The sequence below is a fragment of the Gigantopelta aegis genome, chromosome 10, assembly GCF_016097555.1.
Source record: "Gigantopelta aegis isolate Gae_Host chromosome 10, Gae_host_genome, whole genome shotgun sequence".
Taxonomy (NCBI): Eukaryota; Metazoa; Mollusca; class Gastropoda; order Neomphalida; family Peltospiridae; genus Gigantopelta; species Gigantopelta aegis.
Genome location: NC_054708.1, coordinates 74,599,373 through 74,621,424, shown reverse-complemented (window position 1 = coordinate 74,621,424; position 22,052 = coordinate 74,599,373). Strand labels below are relative to the sequence as shown.

Here is a 22,052-nt window from a genome sequence, read left to right as displayed (position 1 = left end):
AATTTTGTCTGAATCTGGATGCTTATATATCCAGACGTATGAAAACCTCCACTGAAAACATTAATTTATGATTTGTTTTCTCTAACTTTATCCACATATATATACTTGTTTATGTGAATATAGCAATTGTGTGTGTGTGTGTGTGTGAACATAGCTTTGCGCTTCCTATCGAGTTGTGCACTAACTCTAGGTGGAAACTGGGATGGGAGCCAGTACTGGGGTGTGATCCCACCGCCTACCAGTCTTAACAACAGTGGCATTAACCACCATTCTTAGTAATACCAGTACACATTATCTCTTAAGTCCTACCATTTTATTGATTTTTTTTCTACAATGTTGGAGCATGCTTTGTGAGATATATATATATATATAAATGTGTGGCACGAATAGCGATATGTATTGTAATGTTATCGTTTATTTATTTTCTGTTCTCGAATCACTAATTCACTAATTAATTGCCAGCTGTTGTGTTCATTTTGTTTGGTCATGCTGTGATTGTGAGTGGTCATGTGGCAATCGGACCCTTAAATAATGATCATTTGAAATGTGGCATTGCTGTAAACCAGTTATATTCCAGTTAGGCTTAAATGTTGAGGCACTAAGTTTTTTTTTTTATTCTGTTGTTTTAATAACTTCATATGTTAAAAAACATCTTTCTATTTATGGTAATTTTAATAAGTTAATTCGTTGGGAAACTTTTTTATTATTATTTCCATTTATGTTAAATAAAAGCTTTTTTTCATTTCCTGTTATGCTTAAATAAACGGATGCACTGAAATTTTTTTTTTTTTTTTTTTTTTTGTATTTCTAATTAAACAGTGGAGAATTTGATTTGCATTTAAGGTTTGAATAAATTTGATGTAGTGGACAAAATGTTTATACGTCCAGTTTTGCTTAAATATATTGAAGCTTTGGAAAACATATTGTTGTCATTGTCAACAAAAAGAATCAGAAGATAGCTAATATAATATAAGGTCTTTTGAGCCGAAATAAAAAGGGCATTTAAAAGAAATGTATATATTTAAAAAAAAAAATTATGCCCTCTTCCCACACCTCACCCCCAATACAGCCCTGGAGTGTTGAGGCATACATATGACTATTGATTACTATTGTAAACAGAAGTCCTGAAACTAGTTAGGGAAGCTTATTAAGATTTGTATCATAGATGCTCTGGGTGCATGTTGGGCCATTTCAAGTACTCTTTATCATTTTAATTGAGATGGGGGGGGGGGGGGGGCCTCCCAGCTTCTGTCTTCTGTAAATTGGAATTCTTTCACAATGCCATTTCAAGAAATCTTTATCATTATAATACAAATAACAAAAGTGAACGGAATGGGTGGGGGTAGGGTAACCATGAGTACTCAAGTACCAGGGCACAGGCTCATGCTCGAGTCCATTCACAGGACTCGAGTACCCGTGTAAGAAAGAGCACTCTCATTTAATTATATCGTTTACGTCATTTTTCCCTATGCTTGCCACCGGTTACATGATAGGGCTATGAGACATGGATGGACAACAAAAGTCAAATGTGTGGAATGCAATACAATGTCATGATTTGGCATCCATGTTCAGTGCTGGAATTAAGATGCATAATGCTATTTTACTTTATTCGTTAGTCTCACTGTCATCTAGTGTAAGTGTCAGGTACTCAGATCTGGGTTCAGTTTAACCCTCGAGTACTGACATCCAATATTTGGCATCCATGTTCAGCACTGGAATTAAGATGCATATTTTACTTTATTCCTTAGTCTCATTATCATCTAGTGTAAGTGTCAGGTACTCAGATCTGGGTTCAGTTTAACCCTCGAGTACTGACATCCATTATTTGGCATCCATGTTCAGCACTGGAATTAAGATGCATATTTTACTTTATTCCTTAGTCTCATTATCATCTAGTGTAAGTGTCAGGTACTCAGATCTGGGTTCAGTTTAACCCTCGAGTACTGACATCCAATATTTGGTATCCATGTTCAGCACTGGAATTAAGATGCATATTTTACTTTATTCCTTAGTCTCATTATCATCTAGTGTAAGTGTCAGGTACTCGGATCTGGGTTCAGTTTAACCCTTGAGTACTGGCATCCAATATTTCGGATTTGTGGAGGCCCTAGGTGGGGGGAGCCCCTCCAGACCCATAGCTTCAATAATCATGCCATATGTTTTCTATATATTGGAATTCTTTGGCAATGTCAATTCAGTACTGAATGGGTAAAAACAGTTCTACACAGCTAGAGTGGATTAGGAGAGAGGTTTGATGAAATATATGTGTCTGGTTACACTTGTAAAGTTCTGGAGTAGATATTACTTAAGCTGTTGTTACAAGACTTTGAGATTGTGTCGGTATACACAGAAATCCAGTTTACACAGGTGTCTGTATGGACAGAACCCACCGTATATAACTGAGGTAGCAACTCAAACGTGTTGTTATATTTTTATATGGCTTACTGTACGAACTTGAAACTGACAACTCGGGGCTAATGCAAAATTTTTATTCCAGAACCCACTGTATATAATTATGCATTTTGAGGCAGCAACTCAAACGTGTTATATTTTTATATGGCTTACTGTTCTCACTTGAATTTGTCAACTAAGGGCTAATACAAAATCTTTATTCCAAAAGGCAACAGATTGCAAAAATTGATAGTCGTGAATATTGATGAAATAATTCCCGAGTGTTTGTATGCATTGTAAACTTTGTCACACCAGACTGTGTAAATAAGATGGAAGGAAAGTTTCATTATTGTATTAACTGGGTTAGTCCAGAAATACCAAACAAAGCACGCCTATATATTGAAAGACGTACTGAGTAGGAGTTCTCTTTTCTCACACATAGTTTTATGTGTACGTCTATGATGTGCAAGTGGGAGACACGATTGACACAATTCAAAATTTAATTGTCTTAAGGAAAAAAAAGAAAACTTTTTTTTTAGAGATCTAACATTTTTAGAAACTAAAGAAAGAAGAAAACATTTCAGAGATGTAAAAAGTTTAGAGACAAAAGAAAAAAGAAAACCTTTTTTTAGAGATCTAACATTTTTAGAGACTTAATACATCTCAAAAACTACAATTTGTTTATGTTTTGGACTTAGAAATTTCAGTGACAGATTGTCTTCATAAAATATGTTTAATGAACATGTGATTCTTATGCAATTATTACCTGTAATATGGATGTCATAATGATCTGACTGAAAGCAAAGAATTTGGATTATGTTTGGCTTCTTATTCTACCTGTTCAAGAGGAAACAACTAATAACTGTTGTCAGAGGAACTTTCTTATGATGTTGGATGTGTTGGATGAAGGTGTTGGTGAAATGTTTAGTAGTAAAGATGTGTTAGAAATAGTGAAGAACAGTATGGCAAGTGATGGATAAAGTAAAGGGAGGTAATTGTGATGTGTTTCCAGCTGAAGAATGGAGATTTTGATTGGCTGGAAGCGGTGGAGAAGGTATGTTTAGGAATGAGGATTCTGGGTACAGGCTTTGAAAAGTAAATAAAAAAAGAAGTTTGTTTAATGACATCCTAGCACATTTTTTTTAAACTATGACTATCAGGTGCCAACATAATGGTAATTGTGACTGTCAAAAACATGAGAGAAAAATATTTTATGTCATATGGGCTATTCTTAATGATTAACACTAAGGGGTTTTCTGTATGCACTTATTCACATTGGATAGCATATATCATGGCCTTAGATATACAAATCATAAAGTGGTAGTTGGAAGGAAGGAGTGTTTTATTTAATTACGCACTCAATACATTTTAGTTATACTTATGGCGTCGTACATGTAGTTAAGGATCACACAGATAATGAGAGAGGAAACCCACTGCCACCACACAATGGACTACTCTTTCTGACTAGCAGCAAGAAATGTTTTTATATGCAACATCCTACAGACAGGATAGTACATACCACAACATTTGTCACATCAGTTGTGGAGCACTGGCTGAAATGAAAATTAGCCCAGTGGGCCAACCGGTGGGGATCGGTCTGGTATTTGTAATACGGACAGAAAAAGCAAAGGGCCTATTAATAATATTGGTACTCTGACATCACATGTCTGTTAAGCACTCTACCATTGAGCTGAATCCCATCTTTCCAGCCTCAGTATCCCTGTGTTTCACTGAGGTTGGTAGGTTCTGGGTTCTTATCCCAGTACTGGAGTTCACAACTAAGTATGTATAGTGTAGGTAGAAGTACACCAAATAGCATCTCATTGGGTCAAAGTTCAAAGTGTATCTATTTTTAATAGTTCAGTTAATACTACCAGTCCTGCCATTTGTGACAGATTTGAGTGTTTGTTATCACAAAATGCTGTTTTATCCGGCCAGTAAATTCCTGTAATTAAGTTGAACTACTATCGATATAACAGCAGCTATTGTGCCTTGAAACACGTGAGGTGCTTCTAAAAAGAGGATATTTTTTATGTGATACTAGGACGTCAAAGATGCTTCCCATCATGTCGGAAACTAACAGCGTAACCTCCAATTTTTATTTCTTCTGATTTGCTATAAGTGTGAGGGGTTGAAGTATTTATATCCATGGTGTATCAGTGTTTGAAATAAGCATTTGTCCTGACAAGTGAAAATCTGCTCGGAAAAACAAAATGTACCTTGGTGGTTGTCCAGTGAACAAGTGAAAATGTTCAAAGACGTTTCACTTTGAGCAATGGAAAACATTGTCCTTGTACTTGAATAAAACAAACTATTTATTTGAACAAATAAAAATATTGTTGGACAAGTAGATTTTTAGATGTATTTGTCCAGTGGACTAGTGAAAAATTTTCCTTATTTCTCTCACTGTGTATATGTTGATTGAAAAGTTGTGTAAGGCTGTTTTTACCACATATGTTACGACTGTTATCTGTGTGATTTGATTTGTGGTACACACTCAGCAGACCCACCAGCCCTAAGTTCAGCCAGCAAACATATACAAACTATTTGTTCCCAGTGTGGCCATTCGGTTTACCATGAAGTCTAGAGGACTTTTTTCTTCTCGGTCTGGTTGAACTCGGCCCAGGTATTAATAATAATTATGTTGTCTCTCGACCTGGTTTTGGAGAACTTCAAATTGTGATATGACAAAGATTATGAACACCCTGATTGGTGTGGTGGTTTTGTTTTTACACCCTGTCTGATATTGGTGGTTTTGTTTTTTCAGAGCTACAAAATGTGAGCTGGCGAAGATTATGAACCGGCAGACATGCATCCAGGAGATTATGAAACAGAAGGATGAGATTATCGGAGACCTCGATGAGAAACTAGGTCAACTTGGACATGGGGATCAGGCTTACGACAGCAAGAAGAGGTACGGTTTTATTTCTAGCCCATATTTCACATCTGTCATCACATTTATCATTACTTTTTCACATTCATAACTCAATTTCTCATTACTTTTTCGCATCCGCAACCAAATTTCTTGTTCATTTTTTACATTCACAACCAAATTTCTAGCTCCATTTTCACATCCACAACCAAATTTCTTGTTTCTTCTTTACACCCACAACCAAATTTCTTGTTTCCTTTTTCACATCCACAATCAAATTTCTATCCACTTTTTCACATCTGTCACCACATTTATAGCATCAGTTTTAAATCATTCTCCTTGTCCATATCATTAAACATTCATTCATTCATTTATTTATTTGTTCATTCATTCATTCATTCATACTTACAGCTTAACTGACTCATTAAACTAAAATAATTGGAACAACGACTTCTAGTAGTGACTAGAATCGTATCGTGTGAGAAGATATGTTACGTGATAAGATCCCTTGCCAGTTTAAACATATTTTGCGGGAAATATAAGTACATAAAAAATTCACTGAAATAATGAAAATATCAATGTCCAAAACATATTGATGGTATTATGTAATAAAACAATTATTAACCACATTTTAGACAATAATAGGTTTTATGGATCCATGAAATCCGGATATTTTTACATGTTTGTAAACAAACACACAAACAAACAAAAAGCCATTCAAATTTACAGAACTCTTGATAGTTCAACTTTAATATGATTTGATTGGCTGAAAGCTTACGATTTGTCGTGAGAAACAGGACAAATTCTAATCATTATGACTTTGATACGACTTGTCGTATAAGACTAATGTCGTTACAACTGAGGCGTTCTCACAGTAAGAATCAGCTCCAAGTCCATGCCAAAGATTTGGCTTGGGGTGGATGTGCCTGAACCCTGAATGGATATAGGGACATAACACAGTTTCAGCAAGCAAGCATAATTTAGCCACAATTCAAAAGACTTATTTTTTCTTCTGCATTTGAGAGATATATGCACTTACAGTGAAATGCAGACCCTACTTTTTAAATACTACAGCATATTATTCTTTTTGGTAATTGAAATCGGATATTACTTAGATTTTATTGTTTAGATTATCCATTTCCATACATCTGAAGTGTCACTTAGGTTTGGCTGACTGTCCTTATGTTGGTGTATTGTTGTCATTTTAAAAAAGAATGAGAACTTTGTTTCTGAAAGTGACTAATTTCTCATCAGATGCTGGTACTTGTGTTTCAGGACGTCAAGAATCTCAAAAGATTTGCAAGAACGTATTCGGGTTTTACAAAACCAAAACCGATTTTTGAACGAGGAAGTGCGGCGACTTGCCAAGTTGAGAACAAATGAGCAGTCAGCATTTGAGGAACAGGATGGGTTAGTTACAACTTTACTGGTGGTGATATTTATCAAGATTTAGGGGATAAACATGTTGTTTCGTTGTTAATTAAGACATTATAACACATGTGTTGTTTAATTAATGCTAGTCAATTCAGGGGTTAAATATATACTTTGTCATTATCAAGTAAAAATATGCTGTACATCTATCCAAACTGCTATCCATCCATCCATCTATCCATCCATCCATCCATCCATCCATCCATCCAATAACAAGAAGCTATGGTGGCTGGAGACGTCCATTTTCATCCATCTATCTGTTCATCTGTCAATTTATCCGAGGTCCTGGGTAATGAGTTTTCCAATTGCAAGAAGCTGCACAGTAGTTTGGGGCATGCATTCCTGTCCATCCATCAATCCATCTGCCTATCCATCCATCCATCCACTCACCTATGCATCCATCCATCCGTCCGTCCATCCATCCATCCATCCATCCATCCATCCATCCACCCATTCACCCACCCACCCATCCATCCATCCACTCACCTATCCACTACCCAACCATCCATTGGTACTAGGTAGTGTTTAATGAATTTTCCAATTGCAGGATGCTGCATGGGTTCGGGGCATGCTTGCCTGTCCGTCCATCCATCCATCCATCTATCCATCCATCCATCCATCCATCCTCCCTCCCCACCCAACACCCACCAATTCATTCATCCACTGGTACTGGGTAGTGTTTAATGGATTTTCCAATTGCAGGATGCTGCATGGGTTTGGAACATGCATAACTGTCCATCCATCCGTCCTCCCACCCAACACTCATCTATCCATTCACCCATCCATCCATCCCTCTATCCATTCACCCATCCATTCATCCATCCATCGGTACTGGGTAGTGATTAATGAGTTTTCCAATTGCAGGATGCTGCATGGTTTTGGGGCATGCATGCATGCCTGTCCATCCATCCATTCCATCCATCCATCCTCCCACCCAACACCCACTTATCCATTCATCCATCCATCCATTCATTTCTCCATCAACCCATATATTCATCTATCCATCCATCCATCGGTACTGTGTAGTTTTTAATGAGTTGTCCACTTGCAGGAAGGTTCAGTGGCTGGAGGCGGAGATCGACAAGTGGAAGTTGGACTATGTGTCTCTCATCCAGTCCAGCATCCGGTTCACCGGCTCAGACACCATGGACGACGCGGAACTCATTCTCTTTGGAGGGGACAAGGTAGATAATTGTAATACTGTAAATCAGGTCATTAGAAGGAGAGTATTTAGGGGGGCAAGGTAGAGACTTGTAATACTGTAAATCAGGTCATTAGAGGAGAGTATTTAGGGGGGCAAGGTAGAGACTTGTAATACTGTAAATCAGGTCATTAGAAGGAGAGTATTTAGGGGGGCAAGGTAGAGACTTGTAATACTGTAAATCAGGTCATTAGAAGGAGAGTATTTAGGGGGGCAAGGTAGAGACTTGTATTACTGTAAATCAGGTCATTAGAAGGAGAGTATTTAGGGGGGCAAGGTAGAGACTTGTAATACTGTAAATCAGGTCATTAGAGGAGAGTATTTAGGGAGCAAGGTAGATACTTGTAATACTGTAAATCAGGTCATTAGAGGAGAGTATTTAGGGGGGCAAGGTAGATACTTGTAATACTGTAAATCAGGTCATTAGAAGGAGAGTATTTAGGGTGGCAAGGTAGAGACTTGTAATACTGTAAATCAGGTCATTAGAAGGAGAGTATTTAGGGTGGCAAGGTAGAGACTTGTAATACTGTAAATCAGGTCATTAGAGGAGAGTATTTAGGGTGGCAAGGTAGATACTTGTAATACTGTAAATCAGGTCATTAGAAGGAGAGTATTTAGGGGGGCAAGGTAGATACTTGTAATACTGTAAATCAGGTCATTAGAAGGAGAGTATTTAGGGGGGCAAGGTAGATACTTGTAATACTGTAAATCAGGTCATTAGAAGGAGAGTATTTAGGGGGCAAGGTAGATACTTGTAATACTGTAAATCAGGTCATTAGAAGGAGAGTATTTAGGGGGGCAAGGTAGATACTTGTAATACTGTAAATCAGGTCATTAGAAGGAGAGTATTTAGGGGGGCAAGGTAGATACTTGTAATACTGTAAATCAGGTCATTAGAGGAGAGTATTTAGGGGGGCAAGGTAGATACTTGTAATACTGTAAATCAGGTCATTAGAAGGAGAGTATTTAGGGGGGCAAGGTAGATACTTGTAATACTGTAAATCAGGTCATTAGAAGGAGAGTATTTAGGGGGGCAAGGTAGATACTTGTAATACTGTAAATCAGGTCATTAGAAGGAGAGTATTTAGGGGGGCAAGGTAGAGACTTGTAATACTGTAAATCAGGTCATTAGAAGGAGAGTATTTAGGGGGGCAAGGTAGAGACTTGTAATACTGTAAATCAGGTCATTAGAGGAGAGTATTTAGGGGGGCAAGGTAGATACTTGTAATACTGTAAATCAGGTCATTAGAGGAGAGTATTTAGGGGGCAAGGTAGAGACTTGTAATACTGTAAATCAGGTCATTAGAAGGAGAGTATTTAGGGGGGAAAGGTAGAGACTTGTAATACTGTAAATCAGGTCATTAGAAGGAGAGTATTTAGGGGGGCAAGGTAGATACTTGTAATACTGTAAATCAGGACACATATTTACAAAACATCGTAAGCCTAGTTTTACACGTAAACATAAATCTAAGACTGAAGAGCTATTCACGAAAGAACGAAAACATAAGTTATGTGTAAAGTTGTACATAAATATAAGACACGGTACAGTCATTCTATCAGGTTACTAGAGGGTCTGCGGGGAGACAAGGTAGATGCTTGTAATTTAGTTCCTCTATCAGGTGACTAGATCAGGGCTTTGAGAGGATTACACTTGTAATCCAGTACATGATGTTACTAAAGGAGGATTGGCAAATAGGTGTAGTGGACAAGGTGTATACTTATAATCCAGTTATTCTCTCAGGTTTCTAGATTTGGGTCTATGAGGTTGGAGTCTGGATTAAAACTTTTAAATGTTGCACTTTATATGATATTAGTTGGGTAGGATATAGCTCGATGGTAGTGTGCTTGTTAATGAGTCATAGAATCAATACCTTTAACTGTATCCAAAAAAAGTGATAATAGACTAAGCCAACCAGTTAATACTCATAAAAGTCACAACAGACTGAGCCCACATTACATGCAAAAACTTGTACAGTTATTTCAGGTAATGAATATTCAACAGAAGTTGATGTATTGGGATTCTTGTTTTAGATTCAATGATTGAATACAGTAGAATAATTTGATTTGATATTTTTAGCACAAGAACAGAGTTCTCGGACTGTTAGAAGAAGCTAGAAAAATCAACCCCAGTTTGCCAACATATGAGAGGTAACATATAAACATGATTTCATTTTCAATTCAATTCCTCTAAACTTGGTGCCAGAACATAGCCCCATGGTAAAGTGCTTGCCTGATACATGATTGGTCTGTGCTCAATCCCTGTCAGTGTATCCATTTGGTTATTTCTTGTTAGAGCCAGTGCTCCACAATTGGTGTAAAAGTATGTGGTATGTACTATCCTGTCTGTGAGATGGTGCATTTAAAATATTCCTTTCTACTAATTAAAAAGAGTAGTTCATAGAGCGGTGGCAGTGGGTTTCTCTCCCCCCCCCCCCCCCCATTCTCTGTGTAGTTCTTAACTCATATATCTGACACAATATAACCACAAATAAAAATGTGTTGAATGTTTTTTCTTTCCAAGACCAATCGTTCAAATTGCATATACAGTGAAACCTCTCAAAACCAGACCCTCTGTAAACCGGAATTCCCTCAAAACCAGACATTTTTTGCGGCCCCTTTTTTATATATCTGTACAGAAGAAAACCTCTCTAAACCAGATACCTCTTAAAATCAGACTTTTTACTTAGTCCTGAGGGTGTCCAGTTTCGAGGAGTTTCACTGTATATATTTGACACATAAAGCTACTGTGGTGTCATTTAAAACCCCAACTATTCCTTTCTTTTACTGAAGACTGATGCACCATGACGTGCACGTGGACTGCTATGGGTTCAAGCACCAGTTTGAGGACAGCGGTCTGCTGCTGCACTACCTGTGTCAGGAGCTGACCCTGCACTACCAGACCCAGGCCGGCACGTATGAGCGACACCAGCACAGCTGGATGGTCTTCCTGCAGAAACACTCCAAGCAGATGCTCAAGAACGTGAGGCTTTCACTTTACAAATCTCAGTGACACATTCATATTGTATAAAATTGTATCTCTGCATGTGACACCCAGGTAGTCGGTCTTTCAGTTTATAAATCTCAGTGACACATCATTCATATTGTATAAAACTGTATCTCTGCACGTGACACCCAGTTAGTCGGTCTTTCAGTTTAGGCCTAATATTTTCATATACACCCAATAGCCGATGTGTATTTTTGTGCTGGGGTGTCATTAAACATTCATTCATTCATTCATTCAGGCCTATAAATCTCAGTGACCCATCATTTGTATTTTATCAAATTGTATCTCTGCACGTGACACCCAGTTAGTCAGTCTTTCACTCTATAAATCTCAGTGACCCATCATTTGTATTTTATCAAATTGTATCTCTGCACGTGACACCCAGTTAGTCAGTCTTTCAGTTTGGGCCTATAAATCTCAGTGACCCATCATGATTATTTTATCAAATTGTATCTCTGCATAAGACGTCAAAAGAAACTTGGCATTGAAACAATATTTTCAAATCATATCTCTGCATAAAGCAGTCAAAAGAATCTCAATAACATTAAAACAATATTTTTACAACATCAAATTGTATCTCTGTACAAGGCGGTCAGTGAAACTCAACAACATTGAAATATTTGAAATCATATCTCTGTACAAGGTAGTCAAAGGGATGTTTTGACAATATCATGACTGAATAATTTATATTATATAAATCTGAATGACTAAAGTAGTTCAAAATGGTATCTGTACACAAGAGAGAGCCAAAATGATATTTTGACAATATCAAAGGCAATGTTGTGAGCTTTGGGAAAATGCATTGCTACACACATAAAAAATCTTTAATTGGTTTCCTCTGAAAACTGTACATAATTATTATCCTTATTATCCTTTACAAGTATACAAATCATATACTGGAGGGTAGGGGTTAAATGGCTTAGTACACTTTTAAAACAAAAATGTTAATAAACATATTCTATTCATAATAAAATAAACATTTGTTATGTTGGGAATTAAGTATAACCAAATTTAACTTTTTAAGTTTTAGCTTATTGTATGGGAAGAATGTTAAACTCCGTTGAAACAGCCTACCATGATATTTATGGACTGTTCTTAATTGATGTTTTCAGAAAAAAGAACTGAAGAGCCTTTGTCATGGTGGAATTCCAGACCAGTACCGCAAACAGGTGTGGCGCCATCTGGTGTATGACAGAATGCAAGACATGATTATGGAGAAGGGACAGCACTACTATCGCAACTTGTGTAGCCTGGTTCCTGACTCACCGGTACTTACACTTTCATTTCATTTCAACTTATTTTCGTGTTTATACCCAACTAAGGTTCAAGCACGCTATCCTGGGCACACATCTCAGCTATCTGTTGAGGACAGTGGGTTAGTTGTTAATTGTTAGTGAGAGAGAGGAGGGTGTAGTGGTCTTACACCTACCCATTGAGTCATTAAAACTTGCTCTGGGTGGGAGCCGGTACCGAGCTGCAAACCCTGTACCTACCAGCCTTAACAACGACGCCACCGAAGCCGGTTTTACACTTTCAAATAGCTCACAATTATAAAAGTACACTTTCAAATAGCTAAATACTACAAAGTGTTTGTTGTTGTTTTTCATAATACAGATGTGTATGGGTTTTTTATAGTACTGTAACCAAAGTGGTCACAATAACGTAAACAAAAGTGAAAGCTGTCAGCCTAAAACCTTTAATAGATAAGGCCCCATTTCCTCTTTGCAAAATTTCATAGTAGTTTGTTAAATCATGGCCTATGTTAATTAACTGTTTTTACCTTTTTCCTTGTAGCTGGCAGCTCGTTACAGAAAGCAGGTATCTCTGGACCTGATGAGAACCATGCCCAGCAATGTGAAGTTCTCCACACCCGGATCTAGAGGGGTATGTATGATCTCTGTTATAAATGTATACAGTTTATAAAGTATGAACTCAGAGCCCCAAACCTGTCATTTCCAAAACATTAATGTTTATAAAGTATGAACTCAGAGCCACAAGCTTGTCATTTCCACAACATCACAGTTTATAAAGTATGAACTCAGAGCCCCAAGCTTGTCATTTCCACAACATTACAGTTTATAAAGTATGAACTCGGAGTCCCAAACCTGTCATTTCCAAAACATTACAGTTTTTAAGTATTAACTCGGAGCCCCAAACCTGTCATTTCCAAAACATTAAAGTTTATAAAGTATGAACTCCGAGCCCCAAACCTGTCATTTCCAAAACATTACAGTTTATAAAGTATGAACTCAGAGCCCCAAACCTGTCATTTCCACAACGTTAAAGTTTATAAAGTAATATGTGAATGTTCACAGGGCCCAAGCCTTGACAATATCAAAACATTAATAATAAATATTCTTGGGTGTTAAAAATTAATTATCAATAATTTTTATTAGCTCTAAATGATAGTAAAAAAAATATATATTATTATTTGTTGTTGTTGTGCAGGTGATGGATCTGCAGGACATTTTGTTGTCATTCTGTATCCACAACCCTCAGATCGGCTACTGTCAGGGCATGAACTTCATCGTCGGCATGGCACTGCTCTTCATGGACGCCCAGGATGCATTCTGGTATGTGCAGAATGTAGAGCTATTCCATAACTGATTTTATTACACACCATGTCATAACAATAACTCAATATCTAACTAGTGTAATATTGGTGTGACATGAGCGTAACGTAAATCACTTACTGACCCAATTTGTAGAAAAATAATGTGGAGTAGGATTCGACGTCTGTTTACTTTTTGCTTTGTGGCTTGTTTGCAGTAGGTTTGTAATAAATAAAATACTAAACTAGCTTGCCTGTCATACCATTGTTATGAAACTCACCAACAATGTTGGTATCTGACTCACTTTAGCTCGTCAGATACCAAAACTGTTCACTCATTTCATAAAAATGGTGTGACAGGCAAGCTCATTTAGTATTCTATATATATAAGCAACCATCTTCTATGGAGAATGACTTGTTAATTACCTTTTAGCAACAGAAAACTGCTGAATAATGACTTTTGTGCAGTCTTTGATATCATGAATTGACAAAATTGCTCATATATAATCTGGAAATCATTTGTATGGAAAAAAAATTCTTGCTTTTACAAAATAAAAAAGGCAAAATATACGTAGTTCTTTTTCAAAGGCAGCAGCAATGGCAATGATGTTGTCAACTTTCGCGTAAAAGTTTAATGTTTAAAGTTTTGCGTTAAGATCAGTTTCTCACCAACTATAAGTGCTAGGTCAACGATACTTGGTTTGTAGTTGCACCTTTGGTAGGGGAGACATGTTATTAATTCATCATAGTGCACTGGTAGGGGAGACATGTTATTAATTCATCATAGTGCACTGGTAGGGGAGACATGTAATTCTACAGAATTCCTGTTTCTGGTCAGATTAGCACTGCATATATCAGCCTTCCTAGTCTTCTCTACTAATATGGTATCTGGGCCCGTGCTTATAAAACTTTTATAGAGTCCAGACTCCATCTTTAATGACATCACATGCATACAATTTGTATGGCATTGCTATGACATTCACATCTCAGACTCTTATTGCCCCATTCCACAAAGCGATCTTAGCACTAAGATCACCTTAAGTGCATAATTTGACATGGATTAATCAATGTGCTCTAGTAGTGTCATTAATAGAATATATATAAATAAAAACTAAACTTAAGTGCATACCTACCTCATGCACTTAAGGTCATTCATTTCAACTTATTTTCGTGCTTATATCCAATTAAGGTTCAAGCACACTGTCCTGGGCACACATCTCAGCTATCTGGGCTGTCTGTCTAGGACAGTGGGTTAGTTGTTAGTTGGTTAGTGGTTAGTGAGAGAGAAGGGGGTGTAGTGGCCTTACACCTTGCCCACTGAGCCCTTAAGAACTCGCTCTGGGTTGGAGCTGGTACCGGGCTACGAACCCTGTACCTACCAGTCTGTAGTGCGATGGCTTAACCACTGCGCCCCAAGGCCAGTGCACTTCAGGTGATTTTAGGGCTAAGGTCATTTCATTGAAAGGGGCCCACACAGGTTAAAAAGACACATGTTGTATTGTTTTGTTCTCTGCAGGACCCTAGTGGCTGTGACAGAGCGCTACTTCACCCCCAACTATTTCGACCACAACCTGGTTGGGGCACAGGCTGATCAGCATGTGTTGAAGGATCTCATCCACACCAAACTGCCGCGACTGTGGACGCACCTGGAGGAGATCGACATAGAGGTGTCCACCATCACACTCAACTGGTTTTTAGGAATCTTCTTCGATGCAGTCCCCTTTCAGGTAAGCATCTTCGTTTTTAAGTCCCCTATTGGTCCCACATATAGTTTTCCAGATGTGTTTTTTTTTCACAGTGCCTCAAGATATTGAGCGGAAATTTTATGAAGAACTTTATCGTGTACTGCTACAAATCAAGTTTACCATTTTTGACAGAGTTATGGCCCTTGAATTTGGGACATATAAAAATGTCTTAGCCGCAATGGAGGACATGTATTGCTTTAGCAGTACTCTCCAAATGCTTGTAAGTCCTTTACTGGTCCAACTAGAGGGGACTATAGATTTAATCTCCGTCCTTCTGTCTGTCTGTCCATCTGTGTATCCCACATACAGTTTTTCAGAAAAAAATTCACAATGCCTTAAGATACTGAGCTGAAATTGTGTGTACATCTTTATCATGTACTGCTATAAATCAAGTTTGACTTTCATGGTGATTTACCCATTTTTGACAATTATGGCCCTTGAATTTGGGAGGTACAAAAATTAGTTGTGCCCAGTACAGGACATATATTACTTTAGCAGTACTCTCAGAATGTTTGTTTTACTAGTAATGTTCCAATGGTTGATTATAATTGAAAAATGATTGGTTGGGCTTTACCAATGTGTTGGTCAATTATGGAATCCACAATTGATTGTTCTGGAAAATGTTAACTGTAACTATTCCTACAGTCTGGGTTTCAGAAAACAGATACTAAATATGTATTAAATGTAAAATTAATGATGTCTAAAGTCTATTCTGGTAAACACTTCTTATGTTTACACATTTCTAACCTACTGTACAATCGAATGTTGATCCCAACAGTGATTTGGAAGGGGTGGAGAATCTCGCTGTTAAAAATAATGAGGAGGAAAAAAATCACACTATTCGAATTGTCATGTCGAGAATTGTAATAATTAATAAAGTGTGACAACTAAACTATATCTTACCAATGTACTAACAATACATTAGAAGTGTGGTCGATTTAAAAAAAACAGAGCCGTGATATTTCGTATGCCTTAAACTGAATTTAGGGTTTGTGGGTTTTTTGTGTTCGTTTGTTTTGTTAACTTACTGTCATTTGAATGGTGGTGACTTCAGAATCACAAGCAAATATTCTATAAAGGCTGAACCAGTAACATTCATTCTTTGGTTTGGTGTCCGAATTACCAAATGTTTGACATCCAATAGAAAGAAAAAGAAAGAAATGTTTTATTTAACGACGCACTCGACACATTTTATTTATGGTTATATGGCGTCAGACATATGGTTGAGGACCACACAGGTTTTGAGAGCAAAACCGCTGTCGCCACTACATGGGCTACTCTTTATTTGCGCTTCCCACAGGCAGGATAGCACAAACCATGGCCTTTGTTGAACCAGTTATGGATCATCGGTCGGTGCAAGTGGTTTACACCTACCCATTGAGCTTTTGGAGTCGGTATCTGGATTAAAAATCCCATGCCTCGACTGGGATCTGAACCCAGTACCTACCAGCCTGTAGACCGATGGCCTAACCACTACGTCACCGAGGCCGGACATCCAATAGATGATGATTAATTAAACAATGTGCTTCAGTGGTGTCAAAACAAACTTTTGAACATGTGTGATATAACACGTGCATCAACACAGTGCGAAAGAAAACAAAAATATTCTGTCTGTCCATCCATCCATCCATCCATCCATCCATCCATCCATCCATCCACCTATTCATCCATCCACCTATTCACCCACTCATTTACCTTTACATCCTACAATCCATCCATCCATCCATCTATATCCCTCCCGCCCTTCACTGTCCATCCACCCATCCAACAATCCATTCATCCACCCATCTTATCTACCAGTATATCCCTCACTTTACTACCCATCTATCCATCCATCCATCTATCTATATCCCTTTGTCCCTTCATTGTCCATCCACCCATCCAACAATCCATTCATCCATCCATCTTATCTACCAGTATATCCCTCACTTTACTACCCATCTATCCATCCATCCATCTATCTATATCCCTTTGTCCCTTCATTGTCCATCCATCCATTCAACCAACAATCCAATCATCCATCCATCTATTTATATCCCTTTGTCCCTTCATTGTCCATCCATCCATTCATCCAACAATCCATACATCTATATCCCTCTCTTCACTGTTAATCCACCCATCCATCCATACATTCATCCAACAATCCATACATCCATCCATCCATTCAAAAATACATCCATCTATATCCCTCTCTTCACTATTAATCCACCCATCCATCCATACATTCATCCAACAATCCATCCAGCTATATCTTTACCTCTCTTCACTGTTATTCCACCCATCCGTCCATCCATTCATTCATTCATCCATCCAACAATCCATCTATATTCCTCCCTCCCTTCACTGTCCATCCATCCATATATCTATTAAGCCAGCAAGTCATTTGTTGCTAATATTAACAAATTCTTAAAATACACATTAATTTTAGATAGAAACAATACAAATAAAAAAAATCTTCTCATTAAAATGTTTTAGTAAAAAAAAAAAGTAATTATGTATATATAATTTATTTCACTTTTCAACTTCCATTATCTCATTCATAAAAAAGTGCTCTTTCCACCACCCTAAAATAATGCCCACACAGAGACCACAATATCAGAATACATAAACACATATAAAGAGCTAATTCAGTAACTCAAAACAAAAGGTCATCACAAAGCAACATAATAGGCATGCCATTTGCATTTTAATTGAGTACACCCCATGAGTGAAGGTAAGACAATCTCTGTTACCTAACACCTTGATAGAGCTAATTGTTTTACCATGGGAACTCTTTGATAAGCCTGTCACAAGACAATGGGCATGTAAATTGCTCACATGTTCTGTGCCTTGCAAACTGACAAACCGCATATCTAATCTGGCTTTCAAATTACTGCCCACCCAGGGGACACGATGGTCTGTGTTTGTGGAGAAGTCTACGCTGACAAATACTGGATAAGAACCAATCATTAGCACTGGTCTTTATGTATATAACTTACCCATAATATCCATGTCTTAAACACATTTGGTATTTTGATTTCTCAAACACCTGTTGGTGAGAACATCATTCATTATTTTTGGTAACACATGCTGTTAACTCACATTCATGTAATAGCAATTTAAAGACATACAAATGACCAGGTCACCAATGCCATACCACCTAATGAAATTGATGACTTTGTGACATACAAGTTAACCTGAAATTGACTTGTCTGTGACTGATAAGTTAACTACAAGTGCTTTATTTTAAAACTGTTTTATGATATGTAAGAAATAGAATACTACATTCGTGTCCATTAGATACCATTTATCTTACAACTTGTGCTTTTGCTCCTCAGATATGTTTTACAACAACTCGTTGTAAGATAAATGGTATTTAATAACCACTCATGAAGTATTCTCTAAGTATTAAGCTGGTCATTGGTTTACAAGTCAAGAAGACTTGTATACTTGAGTGTAATGTTTTGATAAGATTTAATTAAAGTGTGTGACATCAAACTAAATTTGTGCTGATCGTGATGACATCATATTACTGATGACCTCCTGTGATTTACTAAATTTCAAATTAAAATGTTATTTTAAAAGTGTTATAGGATATATAGAATACACTGCTTGTTTTTTTTAATATGTAAAATATCAACCTCTTCTAGTCATTTGGTATGTCTCAGCAGTCTCAGCAAATACTGATTAACATAAACTTGTTTGATATTTTCCATATTAAAAAATGTTTGTGGGGGGTTCAGTCTATCAACCCAAGCACCCCAGGCATGTGCTCTACTGACTGATAAGGCTGTTAATTGAGCATTAGGTTAGCACACTACACAGGGTACTGTAGGGTGTATACTACCAAATCAAATCCCATAGTCGACATAAACACCATGGATAAAAATACTACAACCCCTCACCCTTAAAGTGAATCAGAAAAACATTGAAGGTTAAGCTGCTCATTTCAGAGATAACGGGTAGTGTCTATGACTACCCTAGTTCCATACAAAATTTGAGGTGCTCATCGTTTTTTTTTTTACAAGTACCCCATACATGTTTCAAGCACAAGGCTACTTGACACAGTGATACTAGCTAAAACAAAATGCATACATTTTTTTGCCCAGATGAAACTTTTTTTTTTTTTTACAACTAATGCACTCACATTTATCACCAATCACAGGTGTTAACTTCTCTATCAAAAGTTGGGTGCACATCAAACTTTGACCCAGCTGGAAGTTATTTGGTTTAGTACTACCTATATTGCAAATACCTTTTCCTTTTTCTATATGTTACACACTTGTATGCCAGACAAAATATGCTGTAGTTATTCTTTGGATCAGTTGAATCTTGGTTCTTTAACAGGAGGATCTTAGCTTCACGCTTCATTCCTCACCAATGCAACCAAGTCCTCATTCCAGCATTTACAGACACTCTGTGGAGGCTGTATAATTTTTCTAGGGGAGGTGTGGTGGAGGGGGGTGCAGTATTCAAAAAGGTACCTACACTATTCTAAAGTACAGTAAATACACTAACCAACATAAGAAACATGAATATTTTAATGTGTGTTTTTTCTTTTACTTTAAATAGATTATGAATATTTTAAAGTGTTGGGTTTTTTTTACTTTATTATAGATTGTCAAACAGGGTGTGAAATGTCCACAAGACATTGCTAATTTTAATAGACACAAAGAATGATGGGATTCAAATTTAATAATTTTAAATAGATTTAAAAAAGCTAAATTAATATTTGCATCGTTTGTTTGTGGGGTGGGATGTAGCCCAGTGGTAAAGTGCTCACCTGATGCACGACCAGTCTAGGATTGATCCCCATCGGTGGGCTCATAGGCCTATTTCTCATTTCAGCCAGTGCACCACATCTGGTATATCACAGGCCATGGTGTGTGTTATCCTGTCTGTGGGATGGTGCATATAAAAGATCCCTTGCTACTAATGGAAAAATGTAGCAGGTTTCCTCTCTAAGACTACATGTCAAAATTACCACATGTTTGACCTCCAGTGGCTGATTATTAATTAATAAGTGTGCTCTAGTGGTGTCACTAAATTAGACAAATTAACTTTTGTTGTTCAATATATATATATTCAACCTTCAGAAACAATCAGTGAACCAAAATACAAAGTACTACATCCTTCCCAGTAAAATAAAATAGATCACTTTCATATATTAAAAATGAATTTGTGGAATGCTTTGATGTATGAGGGAGAGGGTGCACACCCCTAGCACCCTCCTGAATTTGCACACAGACATGAGTATGGACAGATGTAAGTACCATGCAAGCTATGTGCACTGGTAGCTCATACTCTGGTACCTGATAACCCGCGACCCAGTCCACTTTGATCACCGCCATGAACATCTGTATGTGTGTACATAGAAAACAAGAGGCTTCAAAAGAGGCTGGATCAGCACAATATGTTTCTTCCTTTGGAAGTCTTCACTGTTAAAAGTCATTCACAAGTGATGGGGTCATGGTTACTAAATTGGAAACAGGTCATGGGTTTCAGTAATGGTGTCATTATTACAAGATAGCTATTATAAGTTCTACAGTGAAACCCCTTCAAAACTGAACCCTTATTACAAGATAGCTATTATAAGTTCTACAGTGAAACCCCTTCAAAACTGAACCCTTATTACAAGATAGCTATTATAACTTCTACAGTGAAACCCCTTCAAAACCGAACCCTTCAGAAAACCGGAATCACATCACAATTACTTCACATGCAGTCCCTTTTTAAAGATTATAAGAGAACAAAACCTCTGTAAACATAATACCCCTTCAAACCAGACTTTTTTACTTGGTGTCTGGTTTAGAGGGGGTTTCACTGTATATCCTGCCACCCTTTCAGTTTACTGATGAATTCTATCAAATAACAAAACCATATTCTGTGATCAAAATCGTATCTATGCACAAGACAGTCGAAAGGATGTTAGGCAAAGTTGTGATTGCTTCCTTGATCCACTATCAGGTGCTCATCCTTAGTAAGACCATCAGAGGATCCATAACAGATGTTTTATCCCAAATGCCACACCCAAGACTAGCTTACAAAACCCAAACTTGCAAAAACAGATGTTTATCATGGTCCCTTTTTAAATATCAGTAGAGAATAGAACCTCCCTGAAGCCTTTAAAACAACTTTTGTTACTTGGTCCCATGGTGTCCAGTTTAGAAGGGTTCCACTGTATTTTGAGGACTGTCAAGAAGAATTGTGAGCTGGGAGGGTATGGTATGTTTAGAAATGTTCATTACCCCCTCCCCCCCCCCCCCCTTTGTAATATTACACAGAAGTTGTATAAAAGTAGACTGGTAGTAAAGTAAACAAATAATCAACATCTGTGGTTGGTATAAATATTTATTAAAAACATGACTATATTTTTTCACAACCAGCCATTTGAATCAGTCGTTTTCTCACATCAGTTGTTTAAATATTTGAGCATGCTACCTGATTTTGTAAAATTTAATTTTGAGCTTCTTTAGCTATAGTTACCAAGAAAGATTGAAAATTGTTTTTGAAAGTAGAAAAAGACATTGATTTTTTTTTCTTAATGTATTCAGTTATTAATTTTTGTGATACTGAAAGACACATTGTAAAAATTAAAAAAACAAAAACACAATGTTAATTTGTTGAGACCATAATATTATCTGCAATTATAATTTAAAGGAAACATGTCACGTAAACCATATTTGGCACCAACCATGTACAATTAATTATAAATTGAATCACCTAAAATTTTTTTTATAAAAAATAAATTACTTAAAATATCTCCATAAAAGAACCCCAGATACGAGCTCTTAGCGGAAATTGCCGATCTTTAATGAGCAGGGCAATCACGAGGTCCGTGACGTCAGAGACGCGTCGCTTGATCTGAAGCCTTACAC

General features: G+C 37.2%; 1 protein-coding gene across 9 annotated transcripts in view; it reads left to right on the top strand.

The window, feature by feature from the left end:
- Window positions 1-22,052, top strand: part of LOC121384163 — a 183,981-nt gene that overhangs the window by 117,964 nt on the left and 43,965 nt on the right. For 8 of the 9 annotated variants that reach the window (XM_041514419.1, XM_041514427.1, XM_041514425.1 and 5 more), the window contains 9 exons: window positions 5,159-5,305; window positions 6,539-6,673; window positions 7,746-7,878; window positions 9,973-10,043; window positions 10,686-10,875; window positions 12,012-12,167; window positions 12,694-12,783; window positions 13,348-13,472; window positions 14,967-15,177. In XM_041514419.1, the coding sequence (XP_041370353.1) occupies window positions 5,159-5,305; window positions 6,539-6,673; window positions 7,746-7,878; window positions 9,973-10,043; window positions 10,686-10,875; window positions 12,012-12,167; window positions 12,694-12,783; window positions 13,348-13,472; window positions 14,967-15,177 (1,258 nt within the window). Of the gene's footprint in view, window positions 1-3,252; window positions 3,446-5,158; window positions 5,306-6,538; window positions 6,674-7,745; window positions 7,879-9,972; window positions 10,044-10,685; window positions 10,876-12,011; window positions 12,168-12,693; window positions 12,784-13,347; window positions 13,473-14,966; window positions 15,178-22,052 lie in introns of those variants that run through there. The other variant, XM_041514428.1, reaches the window with a different exon arrangement.